The following is a 16,819-nucleotide window of genomic DNA, read 5'->3' as shown; positions in this document are numbered from 1 at the left end:
TTTATTTGTTGAACGCGGTCTTTACGGGCCAATTTGTCATAGCACGCTTGACAGAGCGGTCTGAGAGCTCGTTCAGAGCACATCGACTTGTTGAGGCACCTGTTATGAAAGACCAGACAGGAACAGCGTGGTGTTCCTCTGTCAATCTACCTTAACCCTGTTGTCCTTCTGGGTCAAACTGACCCAATCTGTTCCCTTCCTTCTTTCCTTCCTCTCTCCCTTCCTTCTTTCCACAATCCCTTTTCCCTTCCTTCTTCCCTCCCTTCTTCCTTCCTTCTTCTTCCTTCCTTGAACAAATCTGTTCCCTCCCTCCATCTTTCCTTCCATTTTCCCTTCCTTCTTTCCACAATCCTTTTTCCCTTCCTTCCTTCCTTCCTTCCTTCCTTCCTTCCTTCCTTCCTTCCTTCCTTCCTTCCTTCCTTCCTTCCTTCCTTCCTTCCTTCCTTCCTTCCTTCTTCTTTGACCCAATCTGTTCCTTCCTTCCTCCCTTCCTTCTTTCCACAATCCCTTTTCCCTTCCTTTTTCCTCCCTTCTTCTTCCTTCCTTGAACGAATCTGTTCCCTCCCTTCCTTCCTTCCCTTTGTCCTTACTTCTTCCTTCCTTTTTGACCCAATTTGTTCCCTCCCATCATCTATCTTTCATTCCTTTTTCCCTTCCTTCTTTCCTTCTTTCTTTCCCTTTGTTTGTCCTTCCTTCCTTCCTTCCTTCCTTCCTTCCTTCCTTCCTTCCTTCCTTCCTTCCTTCCTTTACCCAGGAGGACAACAGGAGGATTAACTTAACTAAATGATTCCCTAAGTTTTTCCTGTTTTTAAAGAACTTAAAGTCCCACCTAGATCACAGACTGAGATACTGTGTGTGTGTGTGTGTGTGTGAGCTGTAGAGGAGGATGACCGGGGTGAAGCAAACACACTTACTGTAGCTTTTAATTTCACCAACATTCGCATTTTGGCGGCGTTCATCTCGATGACAACGTGGTGAAAGCGATTCTCTACTCTAACATTTTCCAAGGGGGTTTCTTGCTCCATCCCCTCCTTTATTTTTTGTCTCGGCATCCCTGCCTGTGCCAACCCCGTAGCTGGTGTTTGTTGTGCGATTTCCACGACAACACGAGGACTCTGCTTTTTACGCATCCTTGAATTGGACGCTGACCCGTAAGGGGAACCGCGTTCACGCAATGATCGCCGACTTTTCCACCACCCACAGAACTCCTCTCCGCGCGCCACAATGTCTGTTTTCTTCTGCAACAGATAAGAATTAGTGAGTGTTTTTGTGTAGGCTTTGATGTGTTAATGAATTGAAAAATGGCTTTCAACAGTGTTCAGTTATCCCCGCTGAGCCTAATTTGGGTGAGGGGGGGCAGCTGTGGTGGGTGGGTGGGGGGTGGCAGGTTGGTGGGGTAACTGTGTGTGTGTGTGTGTGTGTGTGTGTGAGCACTTCAAAACAAACCCATAAACATTCCAGGATCCTTGGGCAGCTGCAGCTCTGAGCTGAAGTTAACAGCACGCAGCACACGGAGCGTAAACACACACACACACACAGGTACACACACAAACATCCACTGGAGGCCATCAGCACTTTTCACTGATTAATCTCCCTCATTCGTTAACCTCGGCTCTCGGCTGTCGCAGCATCTCTCGCTCTCGTCTTGCCATTTCTCTCAGTTTCTCCCCGTCACGAGAAGTCTGGCTGTCGTTAAAGCCGTTCCCAGTCATCCCCGCTACACATGTTAAAATCATTTAAAGGCTAAAATTCTGCACCTTTCTTTACATTCTCCACACTTGAGCAGATCCTCCCTCACCTCGGACTTTGTTGGCCGATCCTGTTGCACGGCAGTAAATCGAGAGGATGCCGTAAGAGGGCGGCCGGTACTTCAGCAGAGGAGAAAATGTGATCCATCGCTTTCATGTTCCGCTACAAGGTGTTAATGGACACAAGTGCTCACAGCTGTGTGTGTGTTTGAGACGCTTGATCATAATCACGGTCCCCCCACCACCACCTAAGCCCACCCTCCCCTTCCCAGCAGCACCAGCCGCTCACCGGAGCCGGCGTGTTCTTTGTCACATTCCCCTTAGAGGACGGGGACAGCTACACGCTAAACACGCACACAGAGGAGGAACCACTTACTCAGTCAATATGTCATCAATTTAGTGTTTTCTCTCAGTTAAATCTGGGATAAACCAGATCACTACCACTAAGACCACAGTCAAGATAAAAGGCTTTTTAAAAGGCTCCGTTTGCAGACATCCCTCCGTATCTTCCACTTGCCGTGCCTCAATACCGGCTACAGATCCTCCTTGAACAATTCTCAAAGGGTCAAAGGTCAGTCCTCCTCTAAGGCTCTCCAGTTCATGAGAACACACCAAAAGATCCAGCATTGTCTCTTCTGTATGCATACATAAAACAGTATTTAATTAACGGCTGAATTCCATACAAATTGGGCTGCATAATAACCAGAAGGAATTGGGAAACAGTCTGGGAATGCGCTCCCCCCTTTTTTTTTTCCAGGGTCTGCGACCAGGGAAAAGTGGGCCTCTTTCCCAACCCGGTGCCAGGCCTCCCTTTCAGTGTGGGCCGAGGTTGTATGTCGTTCACTCGATGACTTGATGCGATGGAGCCATCGAGGTGCCATTAACAGTCATTTTCAATCACGTGAAAAAAAAGGAAGCTCATTTAACACTAGACAGATCATTGAGGTCTATGTAACTGCAGAACTGACCTTGACCTCAACAGAGAAGTGAAAACACTCGAGGCGTCAGCTACAGAGGGATTTTTACACATCTGTTACCTGGTCTATAGCATCTTTTAAAGGGACAACCAGGAGTTTTGGAAAAGCAAAGTGTTTTCTCACTACATTTATGAGCCTCTGCGCACCGTGAATTTCTTTGACCGGCGCAAGACAGACTCATGTTTTCATTCATCAAGAATTAAAGTCAGAGGTTTGAAGACGATCAGATACTGTCATAGTCCCGACCATAAACGGCGATTAGGCGGCGTTATTCTCATGACTCGCCAGGCAGCGTCCGCGAAACCGAAAGTAAGGAAACGCTGGTCGGCTCACCCAGCATTTCCACCACTAATAATAATAACAAAATAACGATAGAGACAAAACGATATATTTATCGAAAATGGGCCCATGAGACTTTTTTATTGTCGCAGAATTTTTCGTTCTGCTGCTGGAGAAAGTCCTCGTTGTCCCTTTAAATGAGGATCTTCAAAGCTGCCCAATAGAAATACAGTCATGTCCTGACTAAATACACACTGTAGTCTAGCAGGATGGGCTCTATGCATAGCTCCACTACTTCCTGAATTTAAGGCTGCTCCTTTATTTCCTGTCTTACATTAGTAGTGGAGCTGTGCATAGAGCCCATTGAAGGTGTGATGTTGTATTGCTAATTAAAAACTAATTTGTTTTCTTGCCAGCAGTTTGATGAGATGATTGACACCACTTAGTACACATGAGGGCATAGTCAGCAGCTTAACTCAGCATAAAGACTAGAAGCAGCTGCTGGTAGCTTCATATTTAATACTCAGATATGAACATGGATGGTATCAATCTTTTAACATGGCTCAGCCAGAAAATGTTCCTGCATCACTCCTGCAATGAAGTCATCTAACAAAATACTCCACTGTGTTTGATTATGACACAGAACAGGAGACACAATCCGAACAACATGTATGTAGCCTGTAAAATATCTCAATCTTCATTTTCTGTTTTAAGACCTGTTTGTTATTCTGATAGTCTGTATCTGCCAAATCCCTGCACACACACAAAGACACACACATAAAAGTCTCCCACTGCCTAAGCCGGTCTGTCTTTACTTATTTCCCTTTGTTGTGTCTTATTCTATTCTAAACATCCAATGCTAGTGAAATCTATTTTCTCAAACATACTCCCATCGGATTTAAGTTAATTAATATCACCTTCTGTTGTGATCCTCTAATAATCTTCCTTTGCCATAACTGTTGACATTTTTGGTCAAACAGCTCTCCTATTGTTTACTCCTTTTCTAATTTATCTGCGGATTACTTTGAACTGGAACTAAGCTCTCCAACAGTTGCCATTGAAGCCGCGGCCAAGTCTTCAGGTCCCAGGTCTGAATCTGATTTAACCAGACGAGGGTCTGGATCAAACTCTGTTACACAAACAAGAAGGGCGGCTTTCTCATTATACTGCTCAAATGTAAACCCCACATGTAGAGAGTGAACAGAGTTTATCAATAATGTCAGGCCTGGTGGATGTGGTCTTATATGAAGGAGGCAGAAGGAAAAGACTTGTGAGCCAAAGAGACACCAAGGAACCAGTTGGATTTCAAGTGGAACTGCGAAGAGATATAACCTCACTTCACATGTCCCATATATTCTTGCTCGCCTCATTTAGAGGACAGCCAGCTCGAGCCCACTCCTTTATCTGAATCAGTCTCGCTTTTAATAGATCTTCGGAGTCTTTACTCATCAGTGATTCATGAAATTAATGTCTCTCTTTCCCGTGATTAATAACTAATGGGCTGAGAGGAGCTGAATTCATTAATTATGAAATGGAGAAAATGAGCTCTGTAAATATCACTTTTGATTGATGAGTTCTGGAATAGCAGCCAAGCACACAGCCGCAGTGTAGATTATAAACTAATCCTGCCTTACTGGAAAAATCTCTCCCAGCTCACTACGTGGTAATAAGCATATGTTTTACTGCAACACACACTCCATGTGAACATTTCATCTAGGCCAAGTTGCGTTTTAACCCCGTTAGATAAATACCACGCAGGCAGTGTAAACTTTTACATTTGTCCCGTGCTCACCTCTCTTTACTCTCCTCTTCCTTTCTTCGCAGCGTGCAACTGTAACCTTCACGCCCGCCGCTGTCGGTTCAACATGGAGCTGTACAAGCTGTCGGGGAGGAAGAGCGGAGGCGTCTGCATGAACTGCCGCCACAACACCGCCGGACGCCACTGCCACTACTGCAAGGAGGGCTTTTACAGAGACATGGCCAGACCCATCACTCACCGCCGGGCCTGCAAAGGTAACAAGTCCAACAACAAGTCACACAGTGGAAAGCAGTCGAGTGTTAATCAAAGCTGTATTTGTAAAGTTTTTATTTTGGTAACACTTTACTTGACACCTATCTCTATAACACATTATAACCATACTTATGAGTTATAATGCAGTTATAGCACTATATAACTATAATTATAAACACTCAAATTATCATAATGCTTTATAACAATAAGCATAACACACTTTATAAGATCAGGTATTATAATTGTTAGTAACTCACTGACAATGCCCACATCGATAACGCATTATATATATAGTTATGTTATAATTGGCTTATAAATGTGTATAACTCTCATTATAAACACTCAATAATTATCATAAGGCTTTATAACAATTAGCATAACACATCATAGAGCATTTTATAATGGCTTATAAGATCTTAGTATTATAATAGAGTTATACTGCTCTATAATGTGTTATGCTTATTGTTATAAAGTCTTATGCGATTTATGAATGTTTATAATGATAGTTCTACATGTTTACAAGCCAATTATAACACACTATATTATTATATTTATAATGCATTATAAATGTGGGCATTGTCAGCCAGTTAGTAACAATTATAAGCTATTATAATACCTGACCTTATAAGTCATGATAAAATGCTTTATAGTGTGTTATGATTATTGTTATAAAGCATTATGATCATTTATGAGTGTTTATAACTATAGTTATACAGTGTTATAACTGCATTATACCTCATTATAAGTATGGTTATAATGTGTTATAGAGATAGGCTTATTTTTTTCCCCAGTGTGCTTTGGGTGCTTTTGCTGTACATGACTTTGTAATCAGACAGAAACTCCAGTCTGCTTCTGCTCAGATTTCCCATTGATAACATTTGAGTGTCTGACTGTTCACACTGTGGTAACTACCCAGCTCTTCTGCTGTCAGAAACATTTTAAAAAAAATGAATTTTTCAGAGAGAGAATTAACAGCCTCTCTGTGTTTACACGAACTAATGCAAAAGTTTTCATGAACAAGGATCACTTTTGTGTCACATCAATCAGTAATAGCGCAGCAAAAATGAACATTTATTTATATGAAAATGTCACCGATTATTACTTTAAGCTCAGTTTGACTTTTCATGTGGCAATAGGCTGCGCTTGATGTTTACAAAACGTTCAAACAAAAGCAGATTGAGACGTCCTAACCCCGCTAATACTTGTGTAATCATGTCATTTCGGAGAAAGTGTAAAAGGGGGCAACAAGTCCTGATCAGAAACATACGCAGTCATGGTAACTTTCAATAAAAAGATTTTTTTTTTCTAAATCAGCATGTCTGACTTGCCATGCCATAGCAGAGGGAAACAAATTGATACTACGCCTGAAACTTTTCTGGCCGCTCCTCCGAATGTTTCCCCCATACCACACACACCACATCATATTATCACATGACCGAGGCATTTCTCATGGAAAAATGCATTTTACCCCTTTTATTATTTCACATTTGCAGTGAATATTTTTCAGCCTGGTATTATGCTGGAAGCATTTCACTCCTCTCGCTGGACTCAAAAATAACAGCAGTTTCCTGTGCTTGTTGCTGAGGAAAATATTCAAATCAATGGCAGGAGAGGGAGTGTTTTTCATCCTGTTGATCCCCGTTGAAGGTAAAGAATCACTTCCAGATCGTTCGGAGAGCGGCGTTGGCGAGACCTGCCAGCGCTCATAGCCGTGAAGATCTTTCGCCTGAAATTTCATGGCGAGAATCTCCCACTGGCTTCCTCTCAGTTTTCCCCTCTGCAGCCGACCCCAGAGCTGTAACACAACACCAGGAGGTTTGAAATGGCACGATATCAGGCCGCGGTTGCCCATGTTAGTTGTGTTGAGATGTGGAGCCATTCATCATATAATGGCAAAACCTCCACTGTGACTTGGTCACATACCTTCAAACTGAAGTCATCTGACCTGTTGCTGCACCGAAAACACTGACAGAAAGAGATCCGCCTCGATCCCGACAGGAGATCAGCGCTGAGATGTGTGTGTCCCTCTGTGCAAATTGTTCCCTCAGCCTCCATTTCCTGCAGTACCTGGACGTGCAATGCCTTCACACACACACACACACACGACAGCCCCCTGACATGACAATCTGTCCTTATCAAATCCGAGTGATCAGGTGGTAAACAGTTTATCACCCTCCCTCTCAAAGGCCCCAGATGTGACGGAAATGAAAGTTAACGTCCAAAAAAGCCTCTGCTGAGCGGCTCCATGATTGATCAGAGCAATTTCACAGCCGTCTAGGAGCCGTCATTTTCCTTTGCCTCAGCTCTCGCTCTCGTTTTTCATCTCCATTTCCCATGATTTGGTTATAACCACCATCTCCTCTTCCTCGCAGACTCCTGCCCTCCCTCACCATGACTCACTACTTTTAAAAACCTTTGATTTTGTCTTTTTTTTCTTACTGTGGCTTTCCTGATTTTATTTTGAGCCTTGTCCTTTTTTTTTCTCTCTCTTCCTTGCTCTCGTTCCATGTTTTACCTCCATGTGTCAGGGTCAAGATAAAGGTCAGAGGTGCGGTATGGCTGAAAGGGGTGAGTGTCACCTCTGAAATGGAGTTACGACAATAAAATACAGGTGTTTTCTAAAGCCGAGACAGGAGTGGGGAGGGCTGCGGGGGCCGGTGCAGCTCTGGTGGGATGAATGGGCCGTGTCTGTTTCTAATTAAACCTGTTCTAGATGGGTGTCAGTCCACAATCTGAGGCGTATAAGAACACAAGAAACCACCGCACTTCTCCCTCCATCGCTTCCATTGCTAAACCTCCCACATACATAAAACACACACGCTGTCTTCCCTGTTAAGCCCCCGATTCAAAGTGAATCTGCAGCGCTCCACTTCTCCAGTTCACCTGGCCAGGCACCAGCCTCTCCACAAGGTCTTTACAATGTCACAAGCATTAAAACAGTCAGCAAAATTAAAGAAACGTGGCAGTCGCTGGCCTGGCTGCAGTCTATGAGCTCTTCAAATATCCAAGGTTTTTAATGTCAGTCCAAGTCGTACCGCTGCTATCCGCTGACCACAAGGAACATTGATAAAAGGCATTAAAAATGAGGCCACAGTCGACATGAAGCAGCCGAGCCAAGATAAACCACAGTGGCTACATGTTTCAAATATTGTCATTTCTGCAGCAGACAGGATATTTGCTGTCAAAAAAACACAAACTAATTTACTAGGCAATTTTATATGCATTAAAATACGATCCTTTAGAGTGAATAACCTCACTTTTGTATCATTAGCATCACATTTAGCCAGGAGCTGTGACCACAGACAAGATTTTACTGTGAGAAAAACAGAGCTGCTCTATTATCAGTTTGAGCTCCTCAGTCTTTCAACAAAGCATTATTACTTGAAATGCTCAAATAATGGTAAATCAACTCAACCATTAAAATATTCATATTTGTAACACTTGTATTTATTTTCACAATGCAACAGCCAGCAGAACAGAACCAAGTGTTAAAAAGCACATTTTCAAATAACAGTACAAATAACACCCTTTCCTCCAAATGTGGCAGCTGCCAAACAACTGGAGACAAAGAGCAGTGCTTGCAAGTACTTAAGCCAGAAACACGCACACACACCTACACACACACACACACACACACACACACACACACACACACACACACACACACACACACACACACACACACACTCACACACAAAGCATCATGAATCAGTTAAACTGAGCAAACGTCTGTCAAAGGACTACAAATCCCAACACAGTGCCTGTCAAGCCTGCAGTTGCACAGGCTTGAAAAGTCATCAACATCTGAGGACGTTTTTACTGCTTCTTAACTGGCCCGAGCCCCTGCACATAAAACTTCAGCCCCCCTCCCCATTCCCTTTCTTTTCTCATTCTTCAATTACTCGCATCTAGTTCATACTGACTGGATCCAGTTGATGGTCTGCACTGTTCCGAGATCAGCCGGGGAAACAATAGCTTGTCGTGCCTCCTGCCGCCCTACATGTCTTGACGGGCACGACACGCCAACACCAGACTTGTGTCAGACAGATCAAATAACTGGCAGTTTTTCCCAGATGTGTTTTGACGTTGGAAACATCATCTGACAGGCTGGAGTAATTAACCCTCAAATCAAATCGGCCGAGGATTATTCCATTATGGCAAAAATCAGCTTGTTGTTTTTCGGTTGAAACAATTCTTGTGATCATCATCTTCTGTATGTATAATATGGATCTAAACTTTACATTAGTTAACTAATCAGGTTCCCTGCGCTATAATCAGCTGGGTTCCATTAGTGTGTTAAGGACACAAACCCCAGGAATGCCAGAAATCCCCAAATGGTCTGTGGACACTGTAGCACCTGGGAGCAGAGGCAGGAGGTCCGGCTCTGGCTGATGTATGAGGGTGGGGGGGGTGGGGGGTATGGAGGGGAGGATTTACTCCACATGGCTGGCACAGAGCAACAGACACAGTCCGGAGACCCTTGTTGACTTGACCTCTGCCGTCCGACTCAGCGGTGTCTTACCCTGCCCTGCACAGATGTGGCTTTCCCCCCCTTGGGGTCGGTCCCAAAAATCTTACCAAGTCCCATCAAAGCTCCAGCTTCCTGGTTGGGCCTGCATGACTGAAATGTGGTGGGGATTTCACACGCCAAAGCATCGGGTTTAAATCTCTGTGCCCAGCTTCAAACGGACTGCAGCCACTCTGACACCTGTGGAGCGGGGTTGGCTTTTGCCGGAAAAAAGGCGCACACGTTTCTGAAGACCTTTTACTGCAGTTAATCCCTGCCCACCCCCGCCGCCAGACGCACACCATCTCTCACATTAAGGCCGGTCTTGGGGGGTGTTCAAACCCTCCCTTTGCCCAGTTGACAGGTGGTGGTGGGGGGGGTCTTCTGGCTTTTCCTCTGTTGTAGCAGCTAAAAAATGTCCAGCGCAAATAAACACATTCACAGTTCCGACGAGCGGTGGGAAGAAACTGTGGCGCGTTAGCAGCTGGATTTCTCTGGCAAGCCCTGCCACAAACTGTTGGGTTACAGGGTTTTTCCCCCCCAAGTGTAATTTTGGCCTTTCTTGTCTTTTCTTGATAAGCTTGGACAATTACAGCTATCGTGTTACAGTGGAGTCACTTAAAGTTTGCTGTAGTAATTTTGCACTTGGCTGTTTCCAAAGAAATAAAGGAGGGGGGAAGGCAGAAGTTTCACCTTAAATTTCACAGTTGTTTTCTCTATCACTGGCAGCGTGTCAGTAGGTAAGTAGATAGTAAGTCTGGAAAGGACACTTGTTGTTTGTGTGACTCGTAACATGGACAGAGAATGTCAAAGTGAAAGTTGGACTGGTCAAGAGGTTTTAAAAATCCTGCATTTGTTTTTATATGTCACAGATGTGTTTGTCTGGCTGGCTTGCTGTGAAATGTTAAGTATGTGTTTATTACTTCAAGAACAAATGTCTGTTTTCTCGAAGCGTCAGAGTGTCCACAGTTTGGTTAGATTCACTGTTGTTTACGCTGTCGAGCACACCAGAGGCTGTGTTTGGACTGAACTGAAGCTCTGTGTCTCTCACTCTCTCTTTTCCCCTGTGTCATCCTCTCCCTCTCCGATATGTTGCCCTCTCCCTCTCCCTCTCATCCTCTCTTAACATCTTGTAAGTCTCCGTCAGAAAGTTGCATACCAACACGCCAGCTCTTGTATTTAACAGCTCTTTAAACCAAGTAGAAAAAAAAACTCATGTTGCTTAAGGTGGCTTGAATAAATCGCCTAGAACCGGCAAAACTCGTAAAAGTCTTGCCAGAGCGAGGTGACCTGAGCGTTGCTTGTTGCTGTTGGCATTTGCTGGGCATCGGCTGAACTTTTCGGGAAGTGATGAAACAGCAGAGCGTGTGTCACCAGTGCACCGGAGAGCAGGCGGCATTAGCGGAGCGGAAACGGGCAGAGAGGAGAGAGGACGGCACAGCGAGCTCCGCTTGGTCTCGACCTCATTCACCTGTCCATCTCCCTGTTGTTCCACCTGGCTCCTGCTGCCTGATGCTTTCTCTCGCTCGCTGAATCAGTCTTTCACACAAGCAGATACACAGATGCAGCGTTTCCCCTTCCAGCGTTCAGGGAATCCCGAGTACAGAGGCAGACAGAAAAAGAAAAGAGAGCCGTTTCTCTCTGGGAGATTGAAGCCTGGAGCCAAACATTCAGTCCTAATGCAGATCTGTGTGTCTGCAGGCGAAAACAGAACAGATTACAAGATTTAACCGAGTACCCTGCCAAAGCCGTGAAATCCAGGCAATAAGCTGCTGTCTTGTGTGTGTGCCATCAAGATTAATAAATTAATACACTGAATATATTCTCTCTCTCTCTCTCCTCCCCGCCTCCCCCCACACCCAGCCTGTGACTGCCACCCTGTGGGCGCAGCGGGCAAGACGTGCAACCAGACAACAGGCCAGTGTCCCTGCAAGGACGGAGTCACCGGGATAACCTGCAACCGCTGCGCCAAGGGCTACCAGCAGAGCCGCTCGCCCGTGGCCCCCTGCATCAGTGAGTGACACACATACACATGCAGCATATCACACTGATAACATAAACTCCCAACAGAATAGCTGCAACAGAGAAGTGAACTCCACTGACAGCGGCGAATACCCAAACTGTGGGGATTGCACAGCGTAATTGAAAGCACACTTCCCTGCAGCCTAGAGTCATTCTGGCCTCCTGACAGGCACACCCAACTTGATCTCTGCACTGCATATACGCTACATGTGTTCTGTGGGTTTGCACAGCCACTAAAAATGCAATGATTAGTTCACTGGGAACATCCCAAAATGTGCACAAACAAGGTCCCATCAAGGGTCGAGTGAACAGCCATATTTCTTAAAGGGACGGAGCAAAGAGTGATGTGGAGATGGTGATTTTTTACACAGTTTTCTGTTTTTTGGTGCAGAGAGCAGGGAGAAACCCGAGGTTTGGGTATAGCTGTTCCACTCGCTGTCGACAGTGTGTGATATGTGAGTCTCTAGTTGCTGGAGTTTGCATGCCGACTACACAGGTTTTTAATTTCCTGTGACAAGCGTGTGTGTGTGTGTGTGTGTGTGTGTGTGGGTTATGAAATTTGCCAGTGCCCCGGCACATGCAGGCATGCGTAATAGAGGGCAACTTTCCACCAGCACCGTGTGCCAGGCGGCACAGGCACACTGTGCACACACTCAACCTCCACCAAACAGAGCCGTGCAGTGCCGTGCCGCGCCGCCCAGTGCCGCACCGCGCTCTGCCACACTGTGCCACATGGTGCCGTGTTGTTTCTCTCACACGAAGCTCCGGAGCAGATGGCGGACGTGCGAGAAGGAGAAAACAACTGTGGTCATGGATGGCGGACCCCACTCATTTGAATGCCACTGAACCATCCAGTGAGAACAAGATAAATTGTGTATGTGGCTCATAAGTAGATGCGCACGTTTGGATCCATTACGAATGGCGTTAACGGCAACTGTGTGCCGTGTCAATATGGCCTCATGGCGAGCCTACCGCCTACTGAGGCTCCTGGACCCGAAGACACAAGACAAGACCATTAAGCAGCCAATTAGTATGACGGCAGCAACCCTCATCTGAATGATCCTTTCATCATCTGTCTGTCTTCACAAGATGTGGCCATGAGGGCACACGAACTCAAAGTGGCTTCTAGCAGCTGCGCCCGCCTTCACAAAGCTCCGTGCCCTTGTTTGTTTTTGTTGGCAGGGTGTCCATAATTTCAGAGAGACAACTGCTGCTTTTGCCTCAAAACAGCTTTCCAAGAACCCCTCCCACCTCCTGCCAACGCACTCCCACTCGCTTGGTTCAAACCCTCAATCTCCAAATCCAATCAAAAGCAGATCCTCTGGGTGGATGCTAAGCCGGCGTTCCAGTAACTCTGTTTACGGTAAAAAAAAAAAAGAAAAAAAAAAGCACTGGGCCTGTTGTTAGCATTAGCATTTGTATTGGAAAGTTGCATACGATTAGAAGAGTGGTCCTGGAGGAATTCCATGAGGCACTTTTTAGTGTAGCCAGCGGGCACGGCGAGGGAGGGCTGCAGCTGTCTTAAGATGATCCAACCAAAATTGCCCCCTTGCCATCTGTCCATCTGTCTATACATGCTCGCATGGAGATTACACAGCAGTGTTAACCTAGCATCTGTTAGGGGAGGACGTGACTAATCTAGTGCAGCCACCTTTCCATTTTAATCAGCGGGCCTCAAAGGATCAACTTCTGTCTCAGATGTATCAAGTGTGGTATCTTTGACTGGATCAGCCAATCTAAACTGGATTACCTGGTGCATCTACTTAATCTGACACTTACACTGTCCCGGGATCTGTCAATGTGTTCCTTCCAACAAACAGTGAAACCACCACATTACCCCGTGGAACATGTGATTTATTTGAGCCTGTCTTCCCCCTCACCACCAATAAGTATCCCTGTCACTCAGTCAGTGTTTATCTAGCATGTCTGTCTGCAATGCTCCATATGTTTTCACGTGTGCAGTCGACATAAGTCACAATCCAAACCTACTGTCTGACAACCCTGGTACTTGCTCTTATTGGCCAATTTACTGAGTTTTGTTGTGGTTATGTTAATACACAAGTATGGCCAGTCTTTCAAACTGCTTTCAATGACTTCAGACACATTTCATTTCTTTGGCCACACACACAGCCAAATCACTTCGAGCGTACATGAAAGGTATGGATTTACATTTAACCAGTGAATTAACTTTGTATTTCTTGTGTGTGTTTCAGAAATCCCAGTGGTCAACCCCACAGCTGTGGTGAGCAGCACAGAGGAACCAGCAGGTTAGTATACGCTCTCTGAACCTCACCCATGAGCACCACTGCTTTACGAGAGGAACAAAAACATCTTTTTTAATATTTCTGGACTTGAGTTTTAAGGTGTGGAATAAATATTAATGGAGGGTGGGGTCCCCCCCTCTTTTGAAGTTCTGCAAAGAGAACGAGTGCACCGGGGCCAGCAGAATTTTTCCATTGTCTTAAAAACCTGTGTCCTTGGCACAGTTTCCCTGCTAGCCTCAAGTTAGTGGAGTCTCGCTGTGCTCGAAGTATAGCTGTAGCTTAAAGCCAAGGCCAGCAGATAGGCAGCCGAGGTGATTAGTTACAGTTTAGCTGGGAGATATAGTGGAGGGGAGAGTTCTGAGGCGTGAAAGGAGCACTGGCAAGTGACTTGGGGGAAATTTGTTCAGTCGTTCCCTCTAACTCTCCAATTTAGGCTCCGGTCAATTACCCTGCCCTTATTTTTTATTCTGCGGCTGTTTGATTTGAATGGCGGTGTTGAATTGGAAATGTTGATTCATTAGTAGGTTTATAACATATATCATCACTCAGGCTGCAGATTGCACTCCCCCGTCCCCCCAATCCACCCACACTTTGTCACTCATACAGCATAAGAGTTTTATTGTTTTTTTTTCTACAAATGTGTCAGAAAGGCAACTGTAAATTAGACTTTTGACTTATGGGCTGTCAACGATGCAGTTAAAAGGTGAATGGCTGATGTTTGGGGGTAAATTTGAGGCCAAACTGTCAATGATCACTGCATACAGAAACTATCAAAATATCTATTGATGTAAAGTAAAACAAATCTGATTGATACGACTCTCATGGCTGCATGGTGAATATACTGTAGCTAAGCTAACTGACTGGCTTAGCACAAAGCCTGGAAACGGATGTAAGCCAAGAAATAGCCCACCAAATAAACCCCTTAAAACCGTGACTTGTCACTGTACAGATTAAACAAACAAGATATAACATCCAATATACGAGCTGTAGAAGTGCTGGTAGACAGCTTCTGTTGGTTTTTGGAAAGAATTGGGCTGCAAACGCCAACTTACTTAACCTCTGTTTACTGGTTCATTTGTTAATGTCTCTAAACAGATCATGAATGACAGCATCATGAATGAAATAGCAGGACATGCCTTCACTGGAGAAGTAATAAATGCTGTTGAAGTAATATGAAAATATTAAACAGGGAGATTACAGTAAAATGTTGCCAGAACAGTGAAATCCATCTTCTCATCCAACTAAGCAGGAAAGTAAATGCAAATAAATAAATGTCTAAATTGGAAATTCCTTTAAAAGTTTATAGATACATACTGATAATAATTTTCTCGTGTATGCAGATTCTCTCTCCCTTTGTGATTTCTTCTTCTTCTCATTCCATTTCCTGTGTTTTCCTCTCATTACTCAAGCCTTTGAGTCTTTTTGGGGGAAGAAAATGCACAGTCCAGCCCATTCTTGTATTTAATACTTCCCTGGGAAAATCTTACAGGGTCTAAGAACACAAGAGTTGTTCATCGCCAATTCACCTCAGGCTTTACCAAACAGACCAGAGCATTTCCCCCATCTTTCTCCTTCCTAAACTACCATAGAACGAGCGTCACCATCTGAAACCTAAGGCCCCAAAATGTTTTTGTGGAAGGGGCGGTGGATGCAATTTGTCCTTGTCATGGCACAGTGAAAGGGGCTCAGAGGAACGAGGGCATCGAGAGCCCCGGAGCCAATTGTGCGTGGTTTCAGTGGGCCGGTCTTCTGGGTCAGTGGCCGATTCACCGAGAGCTTTTCCAGGTGAACAGCCAGCAGTAAGCCACCGTTCATGGGAAAACGCACGCGGCCGTTCCGCCACCGATACCTCCAGGCCAGCCACTGTATACCGCATACACACGCACACAGAAACACAATGGCATCGATCTAATGAAATCCATACACATCTCATACAAATGCATGCCTGTCACAGTTGCATGCACACTTACATGATAATGATCTGCACATGAAACCACACGCTCGCTTGTAATGAAAAAGACCTTTTGGCAAGCTATGATATTTAACATCATTTATTTAAAGTGAATAATGCAGAACACACAGACACACATCCATCATCACACACACACCTCCACTGTCTTTTTTTAAATTTTTTTTTTTAAACATCACCCTGTCCCGAGGTTATTGGAAGCTGCCGTCTGTTCTCGCTCTCTTTCTTCCTTTTTCTTTTCTTTTCTCTCCTCTCTCTGGCTAATAAAATCTCCAGCGCTCTGATATACAGCCAAGCCTCCTGGACATTTTTATGGGCTCCTTGGACCCCTGTTTCGTCCTCGTGCACTCCTTCCATTGCTCCATCCGTCCGTCCCCCTCACAAGAAAAAAAAAAAAAAAAAAATGAACGATACAACACCCCTACTCTCATGCAACCCAGAACACATAATTTCTCTCTCACACGACTATTTTTTTTTTCTAATTGGGACGTTTCATGACCAGCAATTTATTTGGTTTGCTTTGGAAAGCAACGTGACTGAATGGTTTTCCTTTTGAAGGCAATGAGAGGCCTGACCACAGATACCAGTCCAGTTACCAGCATGTGGTTTTTCAGTTTCACGCCCTGACATTCCAAGCGGGCAGCATGGTCAGGTTCTCGTGTCCCTCGACTAAAACAGAGTAAAACTATATTGGGAAAACGACCTTCATGGCATCCCCTACAATTTCATTCCATCACTTTCATAGTTTTTCTTTTTTCTCTTGACTGGATCTCCTTCTCATAGTTTCGTAATTGAAATAAGTGGATCCAAAATTGCACAGTTCATAAAATCCGGTGGCAACCTGTCAAGTACAGTAGAGCCTCACTAATGATCAACAGCGGCTCTGAGCAGTAGCAGTTACCATGAGGACGATTTCAAAACACAATGCAGGCAGGGCTTTAAATTTTATCAAGGACTCTTTTCATTGACAAGAACTTTCATCTGTTTTTTTATTTTTTTGAAAATCCACTTAATTTTACGTCTCCTCTTTGTTGCCCATTCC

General features: G+C 44.7%; 2 protein-coding genes across 2 annotated transcripts in view; both read left to right on the top strand.

Moving 5' to 3' along the window:
- Positions 1–16,819, top strand: part of mfsd1l (major facilitator superfamily domain containing 1-like) — a 258,249-nt gene that overhangs the window by 134,326 nt on the left and 107,104 nt on the right. The gene's annotated exons all lie outside the window — the stretch shown is intronic.
- The window catches only part of ntn2 (netrin 2), a gene marked incomplete at both ends in the record, with an annotated part of 28,147 nt that overhangs the window by 8,941 nt on the left and 2,387 nt on the right, over positions 1–16,819 (top strand). The window contains 3 exons of the mRNA XM_083994290.1: positions 4,829–5,017; positions 11,386–11,535; positions 13,758–13,811. Coding sequence (XP_083850416.1) covers positions 4,829–5,017; positions 11,386–11,535; positions 13,758–13,811 — 393 coding nt within the window. The remainder of the gene's footprint in view (positions 1–4,828; positions 5,018–11,385; positions 11,536–13,757; positions 13,812–16,819) is intronic.

The sequence above is a fragment of the Trachurus trachurus genome (assembly GCF_905171665.1).
Source record: "Trachurus trachurus genome assembly, chromosome: 19".
Classification (NCBI taxonomy): Eukaryota; Metazoa; Chordata; class Actinopteri; order Carangiformes; family Carangidae; genus Trachurus; species Trachurus trachurus.
The sequence above is the reverse complement of the archived record's forward strand: the minus strand, read 5'-3'. Positions and strand labels throughout refer to the sequence as shown.